The 26,138-nt window shown below is 32.7% G+C and overlaps 1 protein-coding gene across 1 annotated transcript in view; it reads left to right on the top strand.

Moving 5' to 3' along the window:
* The first annotated feature begins 7,997 nt into the window (after positions 1 to 7,997).
* LOC134708033 (SH3 domain-binding protein 5-like) overlaps positions 7,998 to 26,138 on the top strand; it is a 224,376-nt gene continuing 206,235 nt past the window's right edge. Inside the window, exon 1 of the mRNA XM_063568280.1 lies at positions 7,998 to 8,110. Coding sequence (XP_063424350.1) covers positions 8,033 to 8,110 — 78 coding nt within the window. The 5' untranslated portion in view covers positions 7,998 to 8,032. The remainder of the gene's footprint in view (positions 8,111 to 26,138) is intronic.

Raw genomic sequence — 26,138 nt, 5'->3', positions numbered from 1 at the left:
GGCTGTTCAAGAATCCCTTGGATTTAGTCCCTTTGAATTGGTATTTGGTCATACTGTAAGAGGACCGTTAAAATTGATTAAGGAAAAGTGGCTTACTGAACATACTGACTTGAATCTTTTAGACTATGTATCTAGATTTAAAGAAAAACTGTATACTGCTTGTCAAATTGCTCAAAAAAACTTGAAAAATGTACAAAACAAGATGAAAATATGGTATGATAAAGATGCCAGGGACAGAGTTTTTGAGCCTGGTGATAAGGTACTTGTGTTTTTGCCAGTCCCTGGACATCCTTTACAGGCTAAATATTGTGGTCCTTATACAATAGAGAGTAAAATTAATGATTTGAATTATATTGTAAAAACTCCAGGTCGGCGCAAACAAAATAGAGTGTGTCATATTAATATGTTAAAACCATATTTTGAGCGTACTAATGTACTATGTGATAGTAAACCAGTTGCCACTTTAGGCATGGTTAAATTTGAGAACAATCATGACAAACCAGATGTAATTGAACCAACTTTTAGTTGTAAATCTATGGAAGAGACAGTTAGATTGAAAAATTCAGAAATTTTGTCAAATCTAGATTCAAAACTTACACATCTGTCTTTTGATCGTAGAGAAGAAATAAAAACTTTGGTATTTTCTTTTAAAAATCTTTTTCCAGATGTGCCAAACAAAACCACTGCTGTTTGTCATGATGTTGATGTCGGAGATGCTTCTCCAATTAAGCAACATCCTTACAGGCTCAATCCACTCAAACTTGAAGTTATGAGAAAAGAAATTAAATATATGCTTGACAATAATATTATTGAGCCGAGTAACAGTGAATGGAGCTCTCCTTGTCTCCTTGTGCCAAAACCAGATAAAACCTTTCGTTTCGTGACTGATTTCAGAAAAGTAAATTCAGTCTCAAAATCTGATTCCTATCCGATTCCAAGGATAGACGATTGTATTGACAATATTGGTCAAGCAAAATTTGTGAGCAAATTTGATTTATTGAAAGGTTATTGGCAAGTTCCATTGACACAGAGAGCTCGTGAAATATCAGCTTTTGTTACACCAGATGGCTTATTTCAATATACTGTAATGCCGTTTGGCATGAAAAGTGCTCCAGCTACATTTCAAAGAATGATCAATAATGTTATAAAAGATTTAGACTGTTGTTATGCTTATATTGATGATCTAATTGTATGTAGTGATAGCTGGGAACAGCATTTAACACATTTGTATGATACTTTTGATAGATTGTCAAAATCAAATTTGACTGTTAATCTTGGTAAAAGTGAATTTTGTCAGGCCACTGTTGATTATTTAGGGCATACAGTTGGCCAAGGTCAAGTAAAACCTATAATGGCTAAAGTGGAAGCTATTTCCAAATTTCCTCCTCCTACAAATAGAAAACAACTTATGAGATATTTAGGCATAATTGGATTTTACAGGAAATTTTGTTCAAATTTTGCTACTGTTGTTCAACCATTGACTCATCTTTTACGAAAAGACTCTAAATTTATCTGGAGTGAAAATTGTAAAAACGCTTTTGAAAATAGCAAATCACTTTTAATTAATAGTCCAGTTCTGATTACTCCAGACTTTGAAAAACAATTTAAACTTGCCGTTGATGCAAGCGACGTAGGAATAGGAGCTGTTTTATATCAAGAGACAGATGATAATGTTGAAAAACCTATATCATATTTTTCTAAGAAATTAGATAAACATCAGAAAAATTATTCAACTATTGAAAAAGAGTGTTTTGCAATGTTGTCAGCACTTCAACATTTTGATGTATATTTGAATCCCACTGTATATCCTATTCTTGTTTATACTGATCATAATCCTCTCACCTTCATGCATAAAATGAGAAACAAGAATCAGAGGTTGACTAGGTGGAGTTTATTGTTACAGGAATATGATGTAATTGTAAAACATATTAAGGGTAAAGATAATGTAATAGCTGATGCTTTATCTAGAGCTTATTAAATCACTTTGTATATATTATGTATTTTTGTTCATATTATTCATGATAAGTTTTTGTTACACTAAAACTTCTTTTAAGGGGGGAGGTGTTATGATATTGTAATTATTATGTTTATTTATGTTGGCCTAATTTGTGTTGTATGGCCTGATAGTTGTTTACCAAATAATCTTATAACTGTGCAGTTTAGGAATCACTGGAACAATCACAGAATGATTAGAACTTTCTAGAATGATCCTTATAAAAGATGCGTAATTTAAACTTCTACGTTATTCCAGAAACTTCCGTTGTAACTTTCCAGGATTTTCCACAATGTTCCGTTCTAGCGTGTTCTAGAATAATCCGTCACAACTATATATATACAGACACTAAAGTTAAACTCTCATAATTAAACTTGGACATAGACATTGATAGACATTAGTATTCACAGCATTTGGATTGACACTTTTATTCTACAAACAACATCATACTGGATTGTGACCTTAGTAGTGAACATAATATTCAGATTGGATTCCGAAAGATTTCCGGATACAGATAAAGATAAAAGATTGGACTCATATTTTGACAGTTAAGTTAACAGTAATATTTGTGTAATACCTTTTGTAAACTTTTGTATATTAAATATTGTTAAATTTTACTATTGATTTGTGTCTTTTGTTGGCTACAATTTAAAGGCGATTTCTGGCCGTAACAATAATGAAAGTTATAAAAAAAAATCTATAACCAGCAGATCTATACTTCTATAAAGAAAGTATTCTTGTACAAAAGGGTATTTATTATAAAATGGTCCTAACTATAGAATAGATAGTTTACCACAGAATCTTAAACGGAAGTTTCGACAATTTTAAACAGAAGAGATTTGAAAATAAATTTAACTTTAAATAAACACTGAAATAATTTTAATACCTCGAAGGTGTAAAGAATAAACCAACAATCTCAATCTTTTATTAAAAGTGTCTTCATTGCACTAACCGACGAGTTCATGTTTACAGTAGAAACAGTGGATGTGACTCCAATAAATTCTTTAATATTGTAGTCATGAATATTTATCGCTTGTAATAAAAGAGGGACGAAAGATACCAAAGTGACAGTCAAACTCATAAATCTAAAACAATCTGACAACGCCATGGCTAAAAATGAAAAAGACAAACAGACAAACAATAGTACACATGACACAACATAGAAAACTAAAGAATAAACAACACGAACCCCACCAAAACTAGGGTTGATCTCAGGTGCTCCGGAAGGGTAAGCAGATCCTGCTCCACATGTGGCACCCGTCGTGTTGCGTATGTGATTACAAATCCGGTAAATACTATAATTCGGTAGGTCACATTCATGAAAGGGAAGGGGATTGTAGTTACGATGTAAGGAACATATCCGATATTATTTGTGAAACGGTTATTCAATAACGGTCAACCAACTCGTGGTGGCGTACGTAAAATTTACGAAGGGATGATTTCAACGGCACCATTTGGAACTCTTGGTTTAATAGCTTCCTTGTGAGCAGCAAACCTCTATCAAGAAAATAATGATAGGGAATGCAAGCACGGGAATATCGTATCAATTGGGAGATATATACCCCGTATGCAGGTGTTGCTGGAATGTTGCTACATGTACTTAGAAATGGAAAGTTCACAATTGGAAAGCTGAAATCATCTCTTTTGTCGTAAAGTTTTGTTATCAACCGACTATTAAATTGATAAAAATTTTATCGAGGTCGCACCAACTGTTTCTACAGCTTAGATCAGTTACATGTAACATGATCTCGTCGATTCGCACGACGAAGTCATTGTTTATGACAGAACACACATTCTAGATTATGTATTTTTGTTTCCGTCAGTTAGAAAGTATTTGATCATTTCAACTCCTTTGTATTTCATAATATGTGTGACATATGACATATGTTCGATTGAATAATGATTTCCTCGTAACAAATGATAGAAATTTCGGAGATCCCGTATTTGATCCTTTACCGTTAAAATGAAAATGCCAATGACAGAGGTTGATTATAAAAAATGTTTTACTGTGTTAAAAAATCTTCGAATTAAACAATGAAAAACTTACACGTTGGACATGAAATATTTTGTTGATGAAGAAAATTAAATTATGTCACTTCTGAAATAAGTTTGTCGATAACGTAACGTTTTCTGACGGTAAAGAAATGCGAATTCGATCACTTCTCTGTTACGGGCTGTAGGGATAGTAATCCGGCGTCGGCGGCGGCGTTAGCTAACTTCTTAAAAGCTTAATATTTTAGAAGGTGGAAGACCTGGATGCTTCATACTTTGTATATAGATGCCTCATGTTACGAAGTTTCCGTCAGTCACAATCATGTCCAATGTCCTTGACCTCATTTTCGTGGTTCAGTTACCACTTAAAAAAAAAATTCAGATTTTTTGTCATGTTGAATTCTCTCTTATTATAAGTAATAGGATAACTATATCTTGACACCATTTGCGAGTATGGTCTCGAGGAAACGATGATAGTCCGTCGGAAGGGGACGATAAATGCCTGACCCGTGTTAAGAGAGAGCCATATCTCTTGCACGTTAAATACACCCTTGTAAATTTCGAAATAGAGCAGGCTAATGTCGCTACAAGGCAGCACTCGCACCCGCAAAGTGGAAAGGGATTGATATTAGTTGCAAAACTTGTTTCCCAATCCACTATAAATAAATATGTTTAAACTATTTGATATGTGCGTACCTTGCAAGGTCCTTATGCCTGTCAGACATTTTTCACTTGACCTCGACCTCATTTCATGGATCAGTGAACAAGGTTAAGTTTTGGTGGTCAAGTCCATATCTCAGATACTTTAAACAATAGGGCTAGTATATTCGGTGTATAGAAGGACTGTAAGGTGTACATGTCCAACTGGCAGGTGTCATGTGACCTTGGCCTCATTTTCATGGTTCGCTGGTTATAGTTAAGTCTTTGTGTTTTGGTCTGTTTTTCTCATACTATATGCAGTAGGTCTACTATAATTTGTTGTATGGAATGATTGTAATGTGTACATGTCTAGCGGGCAGATATAATGTGACCTTGACCTCATTTTCATGGTTCAGTGGTCAAAGTTAAGATTTTGAGTTTTGGTCTTTTTATCTAATACTAGATGCCATAGGTCAACTATATTTGGTGTATGGAAATATTTTATGATCTTTATGTCAGTCGCGCAGGTTTTATTTGACCGTAACCTCATTTTCACGGTTCATTGCACAGTGTTAAGTTTTTGTGTTTTGGTCTTTTTTTCTTAAACTATAAGTAATAGGTCAACTATATATGTTGTATAGAAGCTTTATTAGCTGTACATGTCTGCCTGGCATGGTTCATCTGACCTTGACCTCATTTTCAAGGTTCATTGGTCTTTGTTTAGTTATCTTGGTTAATGTTAAGTTTATGTGACAGTTGTAATAAAGCTTTATACTTAGGACTATCAACATAATATCAATGATTAGTATAGAAGGCGAGACATTTCAGCGTGTGCACTCTTGTATATAAAAACTATAACTGTGATAAATTTTAAAACATATAGATAGTTTGAAGTGGTAGATCAAAAAGGGTGTGGTGGAAACGCCATTTTTGGAATGATCAATGCTTTTGAATGAGGACATACAGTTGGACCCCCCCCCCCCCTTGGGTTGGAACTCCTTTAAAAATGGATGGATCTGTCCTTGGTATGTACCCATAGGTAGTCTAGTTGATAGTCAACATGCATGAAATATCTGTCACTGGACATTAAGCAGCCAGTAATCAATCAATTTATGACGAAATAGATCAAATTGCTTTAATTTTCATTCACAAGGTTCCATGGTTCACTCTATCTTTGGGTACAAAGTAATTGCATGGAAGATATATGATTACAATTTTAGATGCATGGCATTGTTCTCTATAAATCAAGGTATAAAGAACCATATTTGTTACTCTTTATTTAAATGAAAGAAACTTTAAATTGTCAAAAACATTTTTAGATCTAAAGATTTAATAGTAGGATGTTTAAAAATTAATTTGAAAACTAATTACAAACTATTTAGTTTAATTTGGAACACAACATATTTTTCCAAATAGCCAGTAGCAATTTTTATTTTAATATCTTGATTAGGATACAATGAAATCTTATGCTTGTGATCATTCATGCGTAGTACACGAAAAAAGTATGTACTATGGGTCTACTGTGAAAATTAGAAGGCAAATTCAAGCAATTTGATTGGACGAGAAGTTGTAAATATGTGCTAAAATGATTTCTTAAGTTAGTTTAAACAAAACTTAAGTTCTGTCTTATAATTTAATATAAACAATTTATAATTTGAGCTGACAAATATTTTCAAAATTAATCATTTATAGTCATATTGTATATCACAAAAATTAACAAATTACAGTCATTTATATATCATATTACTTTACATTTATATTACCTTTATTTTAAATTGGGTTAACCTGTGAAATAAATGCGCGCAAAAGTAATCAAAAGCTGTTCGCAAATGTAATGCGCATATAATCTGGAACCCTCTTGTGTGTTCACTGATAGCTAAACTAACAACAGGTACGACCTAAATCCCGAGGTCAGCTTTTGGACTTTGTGATTTAATAATTTAGACAAGACTTCAATAATTTAGTGTATCATGTATAATTTAGTGATGTGTTTATTTTGTATAATACTGACAGGAACTCAAGTGAGAAAACAATCACATTCCTATCTTTACTGAGTTCTCAAGGAAATGAAAGATACCCACTCAGTTTGTCAAGAATGTAATTACCCGCTAATGGGGGGGGGGGGGGGGGGGGGGGGGGGGTTATATATATAATATATCTATATATCTGCGCTGTCAAACTGTCAAATATCCTTCTAAGACTTATGATTACACTGCATGAAACTAATCCTTTCAAATTTAAATGAATTCAATATGTAAAATCTATATTCGATGATCATGACAGGTCATAGTTTTATATGAAACGATAAATTAGTTGTAAATATTGATTGGTTAAAAAGTATTGTTACACAGCGATTAACAGATCAGTATTATCAGCATTGGTTCTCGTAGGGGAAATTCTATTCTTTATTCAAACTCGAGTTTGGATTGGAACCGTATCTATTGCGATTATTACCCAAGGACAGATATTACATATCTAAACTTCGATGCTCGAATTTGAAGTTACCTATTGAGACGGGGAGATGTGCGGGGATCGCGAGGGATCGCGAGGGAAAATGGAATGTGTACATTTAATGATGAAATAGGGGATGAGTTTCACATATTGTTAACCTGTAAACATGCTGAAGTTTCTGCTCTTAGATCAAAGTTTATAGCAAATAACTATAATGTAATGAATCCATGCAAGATCGCATTTACTGGCTTGTTGTCTATATGCAACGTACAAGTTCAAAGGAAATTATCAATTTTCGTGAAGAAATCTAATTATACCAATTGTCTTTTATAATATACTATGTATTGGAGTTTCGTTTGTCCTGTCTCGCTATGTATTATCTTAATATGTTTGTATATATTGTTTTCTTGTACACAAGTATGTGTCTGAGGTTATGAATAAAATCTTGAATCTTGAGTCATCATGTAATTAATAAATAAATACTTAGTTAATATGTGGCATCGCAATATTCACATTTGAGGTCAAGTTGTCCAAATTTTCTGTCAATATATATATAATTGGTCAATTCTGTAGCGAATCGTTGCATTTGTAAAACTTGTCCAATTAATGCCAAGGTGACAATGGCTCCAACGTGTACAACCCGTTCCTTCGATGCGGAGATTTAGATGGAATGGCGGACCAGTTTAGACGGATGTACAGAAGGACAAGGGTAAAACTTAATGTCTCCGGTGCCCCTGTCCATAAAAAAAAAGATCTCTTTGATTTGTCATTATGCAATTAAAGCACCGTACTGCAGTCAAATGTAAATGAATAAACGATAACTGTTTTTATTTTATATTAAAATTATACATTTTAGTAAACCCAATTTAAGTACACAGACGTGATTGTATCAGCTGATATTGTTTACTTATACTAAACACATGTTGCCATATCGATGTACTATATTTCACTTGAAATATGTTAAACAGTGAAAATACCTGTCTTCGTGACATTGATGAAGAAGATGTGGACTCTAAATTCGAACCTGAAATTAAGGTAGGATTTTTCTATAAAATCTTGAAAAAGAGAAAAAAACAACATTTTCTGATATATATTAACGTTCACGTCTTATAAATACAAACAAAATTATTAGGTTGGTTATATAATGCCGACATTTATCAATGATTAAATTATCAATATTGAATCGCTATATAATTTAGTCTTGTAAGAAAGCAAGTAAGGTCATATTCGAGTTTTAATATTCTCAAAGTAAAACAAACAAGTTTCCTTGGTGGATGCCGAAAAACACCCCCTTCGGTACATGCATGTACGTAACTTATAGCCACAGTCTACAGATATGTATACATTGTATCAACCTTTATTTGACTAATACAATTAATTCATGGATAACGATCAAATGTTATCCAGATATGACAGATAATTGACGTTTAGGAAAATTTCCGCTATAAATTAAAATCTAAGGTTAATGTACAGATATATTTTTTTATCTGAGACAAGTTCGTGCGTGGATGATGAATAAATGACAGAAAATTCGAAATTCAACCTCACCATAATAACTATTATATTGTAGTGATACACCTGCTTATCAAATTCCTCATCTACGAATTCGTTTAAAACCACATTTAACCAACTTTGATTTAAAATCTGTTGCACATGTAGAAACTTGCAAATGCCCTGCATGGGAACTTTCCAAACCTAAAAATATTTTTGATCTCCGTAAATACCAAAAAAAAATAAACAAACCATCTAAAAGCAAATTATTCAAATTTTTCAACTGTTTATACTACTAATAGATCGAAGCTAGGATGGTAACCGAATTGCATCTGCTGCTATCCTTGGAGACAGATCTGCGATTCTCCGTTTGTCATTCGACGCATCCATATTTACTGCTGAAGCGTGACAGGCAATAATTTTAGCTTTGACATTTATAGGGAAACTCCGCAAAAAAATCAAAAATTGATATTATGTCCATCCTGTATAAAAATAGTCAAATTCATAGATATTATTAATATTATTCTGCTAGATAAGAGATCACGATCGATTTCAAATTTTGAGTATCAGTTCTCTGCGTGCCGCCATTTCGTCATCTTCTTCGTTTAAGAAACCACGATATGTCTATGAACAAGGGAGCAAAACGACAGTAACCTAATGTAGTCGTAATTGCGTGTGGATATCTTGTCAATCTACGCGGTTGTTTTGTACGACTAACTAACTTGATACGGAAAATGTTATTTTCAAGTTTTAAATAACCATGGTCTGACGGGTTTAAACTGTTTATATGGGAATTAGTTAAAAAGTTCAACGTCATGACTGATCATAAATAAGTGTTCCTTGAAAATTATTTTTTGAAAATTTAATTTGTTCATAATTCTTTTATGTAATAAACTTATTTGAATAAATTCGGACCTTCCCTTATGTGATCACCATCATGGCTAAAGGTATTACTCCCAAAGGTATTGTGAGGTGACACGTCCAGGTATTCAACTGGTCGGGACCACTACCTTATATGGAAATGCATAAATTAGCATACTTATGTTCTAGCACATGTAATTGTTTATTTATGTTCCAGACCGTATAAGTATTTGGACCGTACGCGTACGGTCCGGACCGTATGCGTACTTTTTTGAAATACGCATACGGTCGGACCGTACGCGTACGGTCTGGCTGGTTTTAAGAAGTAGATCAAGTTCATTAGATACGAATGTATAGTACAGGTCAACATAACTGAAATCTCGAATTAATATAAAATCTTAAATAATAATTGGAATAAAAACATAATATTTTAATTATTAAAAAAAGTCGCGTTAATTTAATCCGATAATCTCATGTATTGAGCATGTCAGAAATACATGTACACGAAATTGAATATTGCTCACTGAATTGAAGTTATTAGATTATTTAGAAGAAAACAAAATGTGGGAAGAAAAGTTTTTAGAATATTTAGGAACTTTACTAGAAAAACCGTCAAACCAGCTGTTTACTTGTGAGAAAACAGAATGAATTAGAAGTGTATTGATAAATGGGAAAAGTGATTCAGCGAGATTCCGACAATATGTTAAGGAAAAGCAATTCGCATTGATCAATTGTCCTGAAATTGGAATGGAAAACGAACTCTGCATTCCCGCAAATGAGGTGAGGTTTAAGAATAATCTTTATTTAGTTTGTATGATTCTGAATGACATTATAACTGACCCTCCTGAGGACAACAACTGTACCATAGCAATGGACGACGGACAAATGACTTCTCACGACAGAATACGAAAGATACTTGACAAACATTATAAAAAATCTGTCGAAAATACAATGAGAAAATATAATAAAAAAGTGTCAAAAACTAATGCAAAAATTGAAAAAAGGTAGCTTTGTCACTGTGCGAATACCAGTTGTTGATAGGGCATCGGGAGATCTTCCCATATTATTATGTAGGGTTGATGATATCATCGGAAAAGATGCAAGTTTGAACAAGCTATCATGCGAATTTGGTATATTGAACTCATGTTATGATATGGGTGATATTGAACTTTTGACAAGGAAAATTGAAACTGAACATTGGAGTACAAACGGAATTTCCTTGCATGCGGCCGCAAAAGAAGCAAGTTTTTCTCTTGCAAGTAAGAGATGCAAATGAAAAGGAACATGTCTGACAAAGACATGCAAATGCCAAATGTAAGAAATCAGACGTTCCTTGTGGCAGCAAGTGTCACCCGGGACGAGAGTGCCAAAACAGGATTTCGATAGACAATTTATTTCAGAACTATTCAATTCAATTAAATGTTCACTAATCTTGTTCATTTTATTTATCTAATTGTAATAAATTATTAAATGTTAATTTGTAAAACTCAATGAAAGTTTGTTGATAAATTTTTACCTAGGTTTTTGACCAATCCACTAAATGAGTCACAATGCATGATGGACTACTACGTGTTTATGTTCCGGACCGTTTTTTGATAAATGGGAAAAGTGAACTCTGCATTATACGCATATACGCGTACGGTCTGATTATATATAGAAATTGGTCAAGTTTATGAGATACAAATGCATATAATAGCTAGATCAACATAATAAATATAAAAAGTTAAATAGTTATTGAAATAAAAATAAATAATATCATAATCTCAACTATTTAAAACAAGCACGCTTATTTGATCTGTTAATCTCCTGTATTTAGCATGTCAGTAATTCATTAATTGCAGACCAGTACGCTCATTGAAATTGAAGTTATCGGAAGTATTTATTCTGTAAACATAACGTGGGAGGACAATTGTTTTAGAATATTTAGGAACTTTACAAAAAATGCATATTCATAGGAACTGGAGTTAACAAAACATGTTAACATGATTAATGTTTAAAAAAAAATGACGTTCCTTGTGGAAGCATTAGTGCCACCCTGAGCGAGAGTATCAAAATAGAATTCACGGAATCCGATAAACAATTAAACAAATGTTTGAATTTAACCCATATGATTCCAAAACATGTATAGTCAGCTGGACTGTACGCGTATACTCATACGGTCCGACCGTACGCGTACGGTCCAAATACTCGTATGGGCTGGAACATTTACAATCAACAAAAAACACGTGTTATTTACTGAATACAACACATTTTTTCGTGCAATGCGGGATTCACAACTTCGCTTAGTTTTTCATGTTGTGTATCCTCATTGATAGTTCGTGATATAAATTATTACTTCCATGCTCAGATTAACGAAGAGTTGTTTCTATGCAAAGAAAAAAGGGTTTGAATTACCCGATATATAGCCATTAACATGCTTGATGATGGCACAGAGATTTCATGTATTTGTCCCCCACACAGCAACGAAACAACAGCGAAAAAACACAATTATTCATGAGACAAACTTACTAGTGTAAAGTAAGACGTCGATAACAGCCGGTGCTGATATTAACGAGTACAGCAATTTTTGTATAGATAATTAAAGGCAAATGTTTGATCCTTGAATTTTGTGTTCGTAAAAAAGACGAAGAAATATTTACATACATGGTAGTGTTAACAAAATCTATAAGTATTTATTTTTGTCACATTTCAGTATATTGGACTGCCAAACTGTTCCCTTTGTTTTAGAGGTAGTGAAGTCAGCAACTGTAGTTTTATTTTGTTCGTTTTTTAACGGGCTCGGACATTTGTCAAACTGAATAAAATCATTACAGCTGATTTCTTATACCTGCAAAGTAAAACTTTGGTTGGCTTGCTTGCTTTGTTTGTATAGTTGTTTATACAAGCTTTGACAATAAGATTGACATCTTTAAACAATATATATATAGGCATAGTTTAACTTGTGTATTTTATATTTTGTACAATATACAAACAAAGCAAGCAAGCTAACCAAAGTTTTGCTCTACATGCATTAGGAAATAAGTTGTAATGATGTTATCCATATGTATGTGCGACAAGGTGGAAAATTCGATATGATTTGAGAAAATTGCAGCGTTTGGTCTTATTACAGATTAGGGGAATAGCTCTGGTAGCATGGATGGAGAGGATTACATACGGACACATAAAAACACATCAGCTTCCATTTCTACATTTTAATCAGACAAAGATGACGTCACAAACATAAATACAAAGTACTGACAAAAGGGGAACAACTCTCTCTCTCTCGCATACAGAAACATAATCTGACCATACATACTGATATATAACAATCTATAATAAAAAAGAAGATGTGCTATGATTACCAATGAGACAGCTGTCCACAAGAGACCAAAATGACATATTTATAGATCACCATGCGGCCTTCGACAATGAACAAGGCCCATACCGCACAATCAGCTATAAAAGGTCCCAATATGACAATGTAAAACAATTCAAACGAGAAAACTAACGGCCTTAATTGTATTAAAAAAAAATGAACGAAAAACAAATATGTAACACGTAAACAAACGACATCCACTGAAATACAGGCTCCTATACAATATATATATTTTTTTCATGGGAAAGATTTCTTCTCCTTTTATATATTTAATTGGGTGTTTTATTTTTGGTTTTTTTTATTATTGTTTTACACAAGAAATTTTTGGGTCATTTATAGCTTACTTTTCAGCATTGAACCTATGACTGCTTACTTAACTAAATTATGTCTTTGTTGAAAAGATGTCTCATTTGGCACTCATACCTCATCTTCTTATTTCTATATACAAAGCATGTTTTAGAAGAAAAAAAATAGGTAATATGGCACCCACTATGATCCGGAGACTTTTAATATTAGAGATATTTTATATATGTCAACAGGACAGCAGCCGAACAATAAAAAAAACCCTGAGGTTTCAATGAAAGTGTTCGTGTTTTTCGAGGCAGAAATGATTTTGGAATAACATTATACCGGTTTAAAAGAGCTCAAATGATTTTCTTACTGGACAGTGGTCACTTCATTGGATATTTCACTGTTTCATGTCGTGAAATTAATACAGGTTCAATTCATAACAATGCACAAAGCCGGTCCAACTACTTTTGCAAGGCAAAACAAAAAGTCGAATCGTGAAGCCAGTAAACAATATTTTTTTAATCTGAGCATGCAAATTGAAGATTACGTTATATATTTTACATTAAATATATTTGCAGAATAAAAACATTGGTAATTAGAGTCCCAGACAATATATTGATTGACTGTTTTCCCACTAACTCCACGTGTTTTAAGTAGTTACTGTAGTTTACTCGTAGTAGCCCACAATGCATTGTAGTTCATTGAGTCGATTGGTCAGTTTTTCAAGGCCATATTGGCCTTGTGTTTTGGAAATTTCTATGCAAATATATTCTGACGTCAGAAAATCTAGAGTTCTCGACGGCCAAGTTCGGATGGAACTCGAGTACTGACTTTAGTTCCGTGATATGAACGGTAAAATGTTTTTGAAGAGTAAGGACTCTAGATTACCGGAAATACAAGGCCCCTACTCTGAATATGTTTACATTCAAATTTGATTGGATCGACGTCATAACATCCGGGACATCGAGTCGATCTCTAGTAACCCTGCCACAACCCAGGGCTCATTGAGTTCTAATGGCGGGAAAGCTATAACCAATCATAACAGGTGTTATTTATGACCATGTCAATCATATCTACTCTAGATATCCATCCGAACTTGGCCGACCTGTTCAAGCGATTTCCTGTCGGACTTGCAAGTTCATGCATAGTCTCGATCATCCAGCCGCTTTAGTTTTCAAAGTAGAGCGTCTGGACGACAAGTGATAAAAAAATGGTTATTTATGACATTCGGAATAGTATCGGATTTTTTAGCTTGTATTTAAAGATAATGGCCAAGACGAATAACCAAGAAGTTGGTTATTGACTTCGGAAGAAATAATATTACGATAATACTATTGAGAAGCCCGAGTGTACCGATCGTTGTTTAAAGCTATTTATATCTTTTTGTGACGACATACAAGTAGTGGAAAACACCAGACAGCATGGCTTCCATCACCGCGAAGGAAAATAACAGCACATCAAACTTTGGTAAGATGATATAACAACACAAACTGTTACGTAAATTTTAATACAATCTGAAACATGGAGTAGTTATATTCTTTCATGCATGTCCGTGCTACGCAAGCAAGTAAATAATTATATACAATAAATGGTAATTTTTGTATTGACTGGGACCACTCGAACAGTCGTGTGTACGCTATAAATACATGTCATACATTTTGTGGTTGGTTCGTAGTATCTTTAACTTTATTAATACTTTATTGAAAAGTGCTATGAAATATGAACTTCATCCAGGATAAGTTTGTTGTATCTGTCTGCAGTGTATAATTCAGTTCGCATTTTGATATGTGTACAAAACAGGGGGAGGAAGGATGCGCAATGTTGTACCTTTTAAAGGAGGGAATGCAATCCAAAACCATTATCAGAAGAAAACCAAACATAGTATATCTAGAAGATGCCAATTTGAACATACACCAAACGGTCAAAATGATTTATGCTCGATTTAAAAAAAAAACAAATGCGTTTAGCTTATACAAATATATAAGTGGGACACGTTGTTATAAAAAGTAATTAAAATATACTGTTAGTAAACAAAAGTCTGGACTGGTCAACTGGACAATATTTTTTTTGCACTTTTAAAAGGCATTTTTTCCACACAAAAAAAAAATCATAAAAAAATACATGCAATGTTGTCGATGAATATATACCAATTGGCTTTCTAAACCTTGAAATAAAACCATGGCATGAGGAAAACACTGAAAATTCGATTTTATGCAAAACAATAGATCTAGCTTCAATGAAAGGAGGCAACAACCGGTGATCCCAGTGATATACATTACCAAAAGTAGACATCAACATGATTAAGTGGTCATACTGAGACTACAACAAAAATTGAGAATAAAGTACAAAAAGGTCAACATTATACAAATAAGAAGGTGCGGTATGAATACCAATTTAGTTTAAACATATTTTATTTGCTCAAAGCGAAAAAGGATCAGACACAAGTAAAACATACTTATAAAGTCTTCTCCACAATACAATATATACAACAATACAAATTGAACATGAGCATGCATCATATAATATAAACAACATACATATTACTTATCTATACTGAAAAGAGTAAAGGGAATGAGAAAAGAACGACAGAGATTCAGTTGATGATGATAATGATGATGATGTGCGTTTTACCTATGTTGATACTATACTACGAGGAATCGTTTTGATCTCTTTATAAAATTGAATACTTGTTTAAGAATTTGCACATTTTGATCATAGGAAAGAGTTTCTTTTCCAAAAACCAGTAGTGTTAAGTCCAAATCGCAGCCTTCGGGAAGCCAGCTGAGACCATTAAACAGAATAGCCCTTTCATTTAAATAGAAAGGACAATCGAAGAAAAAATGGTGCATGTCCTCAATATCCAAACCACATTTACATGTTGGATCAGATATAATGTTAGCTCTAAACAAGTCACAATTCAAGAACGATGCCGAACATCTAAATTGGGTTAATATTATGTTCAATTTTCTTGGACCATATAAATAATGTTTTAAAATAGATTGATTCTCATTTCTAATTTCGTATGAATACCAATAAGACAGTTATCCACCCCAAGTTCAAACGAGGTGGATGTGAGCAATTATAGGCAACTGTATGGCCTTCAATAATGATAAAAATGCATGCATGATAGAGAATACAAATAGGGAATGTGTCAAAGAGACATCAACCCGAAAAAAAGAACAGGAAACAACCCAATGCCACCAATGGGTTGTGTCATCAACACAGCGTGATAATCTCGTATGCCGTAGCGGGATTCAGCCTGTACTAAGACATTTTAAAATGTATATTAATATATGATTTTTTTTTCCAAACATTTTGTTTTTCATATATGCTATGCTGGTGACCAAAAATTAATATGATTTTAACATTTACTTTCTTTTGTAGACAAACCAATGAAGATTTCTGGACACAGATATTATGTGTAAAATGTGAAGAATTAAAAATAAATCTATAATACTTGAATTTTCATTGTATCATAAACAGCTCCAATTTTACTGAAGCTGCCAGCATTCATTATAATCACAGTAAAAACATTATTCTGACAGGAACCATAAAGCGAAAAAAAAAGGTACACAGACATTCATTAAGTAAATAAAACAAAAATCAAGGATCACATTGTTGTCAGATATATCCGAGAATTAAACAAATTAAAAATCATATCAGAAATTTAACAGTTTTCACGTTTGAATAGACCACTTTCGAGTTCATCCGTCACCGGAAAAAACTCATCAATTATACGCGCCTTTATCACCGTCATTTGTGCGTTTAGGGGCGTCGTCACTTCCTTCCAATGTTGAGCGAGTGGTTGGAAAACTATAATTCTATATTGTACGAATTATTCGGCAAATTGAATTCTCAAAATTGACAATCAACACTGCTGTCATTAGGGAATTGTCAGTAAGTACCTACAGAGCAACCATTATTTCTAGTTTATCCTGCACAAAGACGATCACTAAGACGCTTGATGAACGTAAATAGTGCAGGGATACAGGCGAGCCCCTCTATCTGGTAAATGACGTCATAAAGGCGTGTATAATTGACGAGTTTTTGCCGGTGACGGATGAACTCGAAAGTGGTCTATTGTAACTCATTTACATGTCTGGCCCTTCTCAGTTATTTATATGGTATGGAGTTTTCTTAATATTGAAGGCCGAGCAATGATTATATTTGCGAACATCCATGTCATTTTACTCTCCTAGGTTGTTTCCTCAGCAGCAATCATAACAATCTCTTTATTTAATATGAAGGTTCACATGTACAGGAGAATTTTTGTGAAGTTGCCCTTTAATACATGATGGATATTGAAATCGAATTCGTATTACGTGTGAATTCAGCATAATAGTTTGTAGTAGGAGCATATACTTTTCAGTTAATTTTTTTTACAAGTTATCATGCAGTATGGGATAAATCCCATTCCATTTTTCCATGTGATTGATTCAAACATGTATTCAAAGAGTATTAAATTGGGTTTCATGAATGACTGGTTAACATATGTATTTCTTCATATACACGGAGACTGGCAAAGTGGTATTGTGTGAAGATTGTTCCCTAAATGTTTTCTTCCCAAAAGGATTAGGCGATATAGATTATTGTGAAACATTATTTGTAAATAAAAATTGAGTTGGCTCATTGTATGATCTAACTGATCTGCCAGTAATAAGTTGTTTTGAGGATTTTCTACATTGAAATCTTAGTTTTTGTATGAGTTGTTTTTTTTCTTTCCATAAACGTAACTTGATGTGTGCTTTTCGAGTAAGGTCAGTGCGTCAGATATCTGAAAGATTATATAAAAAGGAAAGCATAAATTATAACAAGAATTTACAGAAATAAGAATAACGAGACAAAACTAAGAAAAAAACTATTGGTTGCTTTAATAACCTCAAATATTTCATAGAATAGAGAGTGTATGCTATAATACCAAAAAAAAAATGGCATTTTATAGTATGAAGATAAGAGAATATTAAACGTCGTGTTTTATAATATACAAATAGATTGATTTTGGCTTGCTTGGTTATCGTCTTGTGGAAAATAATGGTAATGTTCAGGACGGAAAAAATGACAATAAATATAAAGATGAGGTCCTATATTATAAGCCGTTTGGGATATATGTCGGAGAAACTATAACTCACCAGAAAATTATGGTATATTGTATGGCGTTATGTACAACGGTCCACCTATACGGACCCTGGGCTCTCTTAGCGCACATCGGAGCGTGGTATATATCCCCTATACACAAACAGTGGCTGATCCAGACCTTGTTATAAGGAGGGCACTCTACAGTCATGCTACATTGTTTCTCTATATAATCAACCAAATTTTTCCCATGAAAAAAAATTCTGTCTTAATTCTTAAATTATTTTTTTTTACAAATGTCACAAAATTCAGGAAAAAAGACCACCGCTATAAATTACAGTTTTTGATCGTTCTTTTAAAATTGCCCGTCTGCAAGTTGGGCAAAATAGGGTCAACTACAAAATGTCAGTTTTAATAATCACATAATTTTAATACATGTAACGTTACACTGTTTATCGCTTTTGTATTAATTGTTTTTTAAATATAATGGGGATAACGGAAATGCTATTTATAGATATGTTCTATATTTAATTATTTGTTAAGCCCCCTATAAAAATCTGACCAGTCCGGTTAATCACCCCAGATGCTATATTTAAATATGCGTCTGGGTTATCGAGACTAGTTCATGCATCGTTTCGCTTCTGAGGATATTGATCAGTGTACACGGCCGATAACTTGTAACTTTCCACTTTGAACTATCAGGTGTATACTATACATCTCGGTCTTACGTGTTCGATAATGATATACGAACTAGTTATTACTTAACTCATACGCTTGTTAATATGGGGACGAAGTCCCCAATTACGGTAGAAAAATTAATAAAAAAAAAAAAAAAAAAAAATTTGGAAAATTTCCCGAATTTTTCATTGTACTAATGAACTCAAAATCGTTAACTTTTTTTTCAGATCTAGTTCCTGTTCCGGTTTTCCCGCATTTGCGCAGAATTCTGTCTTGTTTGCATGAGACTGAAAAAAAAAATTATATTGATCAGTCTAGTAAAATATAAGATTGGAACTCAATAAAATTTTAATATGATAATTGTTTGATTTGGAAAAAAAACCGTTACCTGATGGAAGGGTTTCTTTTGTTTACATTGAATATGACGTCATAACTTAAAGAACGTCACAGGTAAATCCCTAACAACAGAACCAAAATCGGGAACGTTACGGTATTTCCGTATCCTTTATTAACATGTTTGAAGTAAAAAAAAATATATACATACAAACTTCGTCCCCATTCACAGGTTATGCCTGCCTCATATTAAATAACATTCCTGGTGCAAAGAATATCATTTATAAAAATCTAAATAATTCAAAAAAAATATTTGATAACACACATTTTTCCAAGGGTAAATTTGGGGAAATGTAAGTATTCGTTGTGAAGGACAGTTTGAAACATACAAGAAATATTGATTTACAAAAATGTACGCAATTGTCGACCATTCGTTTATACGACTGGATAGAAAGTTACGGAACTATATAGATAGTCGCAATTTAAAATCATGATATACATGTATATACATTGAACATAAAAAACTCATACATTTTGTTTTATTTTGGGTAAAAGTGTTGTAAATAGACTAGTCTACGTATGCCAACAGTATGTTATCACCGGATGTCGATGGACTATTTTATACCAAAAGACGAAGAAGAAGAGAACCAATTTGAATTACATGCAGGTCGATATCTAACTTGCTTTGGTTCATCGAAGTTATGGACATAGTAAAAATCACAGATTTATATTTCAATAAAATTGTTCTCGAACAAAGGAAGACATTCGTCATCATCACAATTGTTGGGTATAATGTATAATAATGTGAACATGCTTCAATCTGACAAATTTTCTGTTCCAACTTGCATGTAGTGTATATGCCACTAACCGTACACTTATTATCCCCAAAGGAGTGAACATTTTTCAGGAAAAACTATTCAAATAGATTTCGGTATTTATTTTCTTTCTTGGTATTCAATAACAGAAAGCATAAACTGCTTGTCCGCTTTTGAGGTATTTTTGTCAGTTAAAATATATAGTTATATTAAAAAATAGGGAAAGATGACATTTTATCAAAGATGCGAAACTGTTTACTATACTATATATAAAAATATTAATTTTCGCGAACCATTTAGGTCACGGAAATTCCAAAATATGGCATCAGTAAGGAGAGTTGTACAAATAATGTAAATACACAGAACCCCTATCCAAATCATCTTTAGCTAACAGTATTCATCTTTTTCTATTTTATATGTACTAACAATATTCCATTTTTCTATAACTTCGATTGAAATGTGCCAAAATCTGAGTTAAAATAGGTCGAATGCCCCAAATAAACATTCCCTGATTGGTTGAAGTACTGTGGCGTCTATGGAAAGTATAACAAGCCTCGATGTAAAGCACACGCTTCACAGGAACAAGGAGAGTTTTACAAATAATATGTATACATAGACCCTCACTCATCCAATGTATGTATTGCTGAAAATAATCAATTGTTCACATTATTTTCTGTTTTGATTCTGATAACATTCCATTTTTTATCGATTTAAATATGTGAAACACAACTCAGAACAGGAACAATGACACAGTGACTATGTCTAAACAAGTCATTATTAAAGAGTGGGATCGGAGTTGTCCTGATATATGATCCCGAAATCCTGACATTGAAAACATGAAATCCTGGAGTCCAGAATTTAAAAAATATCAAATCCCCGAAAGGGGTCAATAGAACATGGGTTTTTAGGTCAGGTTAGAACGCATGAAATTTCTAGTCTAAAAATGCCAGTGATACAAAGATAATCAGATAAGCAACTGTCTAGTGCCAAGTAAGGGAAGGAAAAAACAGTATTAGTACTATTTCACAGAACGACAAACAGATGCATAGACAGACCCAGGGGGTGGGGGAAATTTAGATGATTATATACACGTAGCAAATCATTGAAGCATGATGGGAGTGGGCAACCCTCTGGCCAGTCAGAGCCCCAAACCCCTTTATGAAAAGTTCTGGATTCGCCATTGAGATTTGCAGATTTTCTTTGTAAAGAAACCTTAAAATATCACCAACTCTGACTAAGCACACAGTTTGATTCATTTTAGCTCATTTAATAGCTGGGCTCACTTACTAAAAATGTTCATTGTGGTTCACTGGTAAATATTTTTTGATATTCCGAATCTGAATTTTATTTTCAATTAATTAACTTAATTTACTCTCATCGTGTATTAAATCTTAGTATATTGAATACGGCGGACGTTCTCTTTCTATTTATCTTTTCCAAATAACAACATTCATACCTGTGTATGCTGGAATTCACACCTGTGGCGATATTGCTCCAAGGTAAACGGATTGACCTCAAACCAAGAAATATACAACGACTTTATAAAATAATAAACACACTCTGCTCACACATAATTTGCTTTGAAATTGTTATCAAAATTATAACGGTAAATAAAAAAAATATTTTCAATTCAATATCAGTAAAAACGTTTATATTTTAGGAAGAAATCTCAACAAAAATTGATGGAATTAATTTGAAAATATTTACATTTAGATAATTTCATAAATAAAGTTTTATTCAATCAATACAATACGGTACACGCATATTCATTTTTGTTCATTCTTATTGTGTGGTTAATATCTACGACCATTCGTCATCTGTACTTTTTTAATTACGTAAATTGTCGATAAGCTATAAGAGTTTAACAGATTTTGTTTTTTCTCAGAATTCAACACATCGGGCAAAAACGTCACAACCCACTCAAGAATGTCAACCAAAAAAAGTTACAAATACTTTATTTTTTTTCCGTTATTAGAAGGAATATAAATTTAAAACTTTGCAAATGTGTTTTTTTTTTTATGTTAGGATGAACACAATTAGAATGATGATTAGTAAAAAATCGCGGAATTTCCCTTTTTTAATGCTACTTCAGACAAATTTAAATTTATAATCTGTTCTAATTCACTTTCATGCTTACCTGTACGTGCTATACACCATACTGAAATTAAAAACCCGATAATTCTCGAAATTTTATCAGTAATGAGGAATTTGAAAATTCTTCATAAAGAGATATGTTTTCTATGGGTACCAGGTCATGTTGGAATACATTTTTATTATATCTTTATTCTGTCAAACCTTTGCAATTACAATGGTATACCGGCACTTCATGACATCAATAATACAGACATAAATACATGAATACACAAAGCAAAATATGTACACTATTTACAATTATACTGATAGTATTTAGACAGGAGGGCACACATGTGAATTTATAAATCTAATGAAAGTACACAGCTTTCTCAATTTAGATTTTATATTTAAATTCATAATTTTTTAAACATAATTATATTTGGACGATTTACATATTTTTTATCAATACATTCGTTTCTTTTTATTGACATCTCTGTGCACATCATAATATAATGATACTCATCTCCAAGATCTTTAGAGTTGCATACTTTACAATTTCGGTCGTAGACCAGGAAGCAAAAAGTCCCCTGGATGACCATTTATCTAACTGTGATATACCATATACCGATTTAAAATATAATCTTAGAGAATATGTTTTAATATATTGAAAAATGAATGGAGTAAAAAATATGATAATAAATTACATGAAATTAAACCTAATTTAGGTAAACCTTTCAATAAATCTATGTGCAGTAAAGATCAGTGTGTTATTTCCAGATGTCGTATTGGTCATAAACTAGAATGACACACGAGTATCTTTTAAAAAATGAAGATGAACCACAATGTATACCTTGCTGAACATGTATCAATTAATTGTATTGACTTTACTGATATATAAAAGAAGCATTTCAATGTCAATAATATGTATAATTTTTTTAATAGTGTTCCATTTACAAGTAATGTTTCATTCTTAAAGGAATTGGAATATATTATAAAATACAAAAATGTTGTTATATTTAAAACGATTTTAATTTTTATCACGTTATCTTAGTGTTAATTTTTATTTGTAAATAATCAATTTGCTTTAGTCTAGACTTTAGTTTATTGAAAGACCTTTTGTCCGATTTAAAAAAAAAATACCTTGGGTTGTTATAATATTCTAATATAGCCTTTCTGTGCTAATTCAGCGAAAAGGAAGCAACAATCAATCAATCAATCAATATTAATATAACAGTTACATGTATATATAATTTTAATCCATTTGTATATCATTCTATTCTTCTATTCTAAAAATAGTGCAGTGCAAGTGCATGGAGGACACTCTTCTGTAAAAATTCAATTTTTCAAAAAAAAATGGATATGAGTAGGCATTAATATTTTCCACCAAAAACAATCTTTCACGCAGAGTTACCGGTCCTTACCGGGATTGTCGCAAAACGTTCTTGAGATATTCTTCCGCATGCTTTAACACATTTTTCGGTACGTGTGTATAGATATTATCAATGATTTGTTTACTTATATATCCTGTCCACAAGTTAACATTTTTTTTTCTGTGACGCATTAACTTTATATTAGGATCCATTTTGTTACATCTTGTGAACAATTTTATTTGGCAATCGCCAATGGCAGTCAGCAGGGTTCATCCTATATATTGACTCTTAATATTCAAGACTTAATCTAAAAATGAGGGTACTTTCTCTAAAAATGAGAGTACTTTTTATATGGCCTTCCAAATACCGTTTCGATCCCTAACATCACTGAAGAGACATTTATTGTCGAAATCCGGATATGGTGTACTAAAGAAATATTGACACCGAAGTTTGTGGCACAACATCCTGTCCACAAGTTAACATTTATTTTTTTTCTGTGACGTATAAACTTTATATTAGAATCCATTTTGTTACATCTTGTGATCAATTTTATTTGGCAATCGCCAATGGCAGTCAGCAGGGTTAAAGAACATCAGTTGTTCGACCTGTTAGCCAAATGCGTTTTGTTTAAATATACTTTTTCACTCTTTTGGTCTTTTGGAAAATGTTGTTTGTGCTGTTTTTAGACCCTTCTACAACGAAATTTGTTTGACATGCACACGTATAAAAACTGCGGTTTTTATCCAACGCAGTCATAGGTTTGAACGTAGTTTTCAATTTAGACTCGTTTATATTTTTTGTTTGGGCATGTATCATATTTTCCTCCGGTTTATATGATCCGTTCATCCTATATATTGACTCTTAAAATTCAAGAGTTAATCGAAAAATGAGGGTACTTTCTCTAAAAATGAGGGTACTTTTTATATGGCCTTCCAAATACCGTTTCGATCCCTAACATCACTGAAGAGACATTTATTGTCGAAATCCGGATATGGTGTACTAAAGAAATATTGACACCGAATGTTTGTGGCACAACATCCTGTCCACAAGTTAACATTTTTTTTTCTGTGACGTATTAACTTTATATTAGGATCCATTTTGTTACATCTTGTGATCAATTTTATTTGGCAATCGCCAATGGCAGTCAGCAGGGTTAAAGAACATCAGTTGTTCGACCTGTTAGTCAAATGCGTTTTGTTTAAATATACTTTTTCACTCTTTTGGTCTTTTGGAAAATGTTGTTTGTGCTGTTTTTAGACCCTTCTACAACGAAATTTGTTTGACATGCACACGTATAAAAACTGCGGTTTTTATCCAACGCAGTCATAGGTTTGAACGTATTTTTCAATTTAGACTCGTTTATATTTTTTGTTTGGGCATGTATCATATTTTCCCTCCGGTTTATATGATCCGTTCATCCTATTTATTGACTCTTAAAATTCAAGAGTTAATCTAAAAATGAGGGTTCTTTCTCTAAAAATGAGGGTACTTTTTATATGGCCTTCCAAATACCGTTTCGATTCCTAACATCACTGAAGAGACATTTATTGTCGAAATCCGGATATGGTGTACTAAAGAAATATTGACACCGAATGTTTGTGGCACAACATCCTGTCCACAAGTTAACATTTTTTTTTCTGTGACGTATTAACTTTATATTAGGATCCATTTTGTTACATCTTGTGATCAATTTTATTTGGCAATCGCCAATGGCAGTCAGCAGGGTTAAAGAACATCAGTTGTTCGACCTGTTAGTCAAATGCGTTTTGTTTAAATATACTTTTTCACTCTTTTGGTCTTTTGGAAAATGTTGTTTGTGCTGTTTTTAGACCCTTCTACAACGAAATTTGTTTGACATGCACACGTATAAAAACTGCGGTTTTTATCCAACGCAGTCATAGGTTTGAACGTAGTTTTCAATTTAGACTCGTTTATATTTTTTGTTTGGGCATGTATCATATTTTCCCTCCGGTTTATATGATCCGTTCATCCTATATATTGACTCTTAAAATTCAAGACTTAATCTAAAAATGAGGGTACTTTCTCTAAAAATGAGGGTACTTTTTATATGGCCTTCCAAATACCGTTTCGATCCCTAACATCACTGAAGAGACATTTATTGTCGAAATCCGGATATGGTGTACTAAAGAAATATTGACACCGAAGTTTGTGGCACAACATCCTGTCCACAAGTTAACATTTATTTTTTTTCTGTGACGTATAAACTTTATATTAGGATCCATTTTGTTACATCTTGTGATCAATTTTATTTGGCAATCGCCAATGGCAGTCAGCAGGGTTAAAGAACATCAGTTGTTCGACCTGTTAGTCAAATGCGTTTTGTTTAAATATACTTTTTCACTCTTTTGGTCTTTTGGAAAATGTTGTTTGTGCTGTTTTTAGACCCTTCTACAACGTAATTTGTTTGACATGCACACGTATAAAAACTGCGGTTTTTGGAAAGTTTGCTATAGCTTGCTGTAGCAATAAACTTTCTTAATGCATCGACCTAACCGGAAAAGAGACAGACTAACTTACTTTAGGAAGTGTGTCCTACTTCTAGATAATGTAGTACTGGTGTTTGAAAAGTAATAATAGAAAGATGCTTTTGAAATTTTGAGCTCTTCTATTTTAATAGCATACAGCTTGAATAAAAATGTACTGAAATTTCATCGATAAATCCAACAATTCAACTTCATTTGAAAGACGAACAAACTACTTCG

The sequence above is a fragment of the Mytilus trossulus genome, chromosome 2 (genome assembly GCF_036588685.1).
Source record: "Mytilus trossulus isolate FHL-02 chromosome 2, PNRI_Mtr1.1.1.hap1, whole genome shotgun sequence".
NCBI lineage: Eukaryota > Metazoa > Mollusca > Bivalvia > Mytilida > Mytilidae > Mytilus > Mytilus trossulus.
The sequence above is the reverse complement of the archived record's forward strand: the minus strand, read 5'-3'. Positions and strand labels throughout refer to the sequence as shown.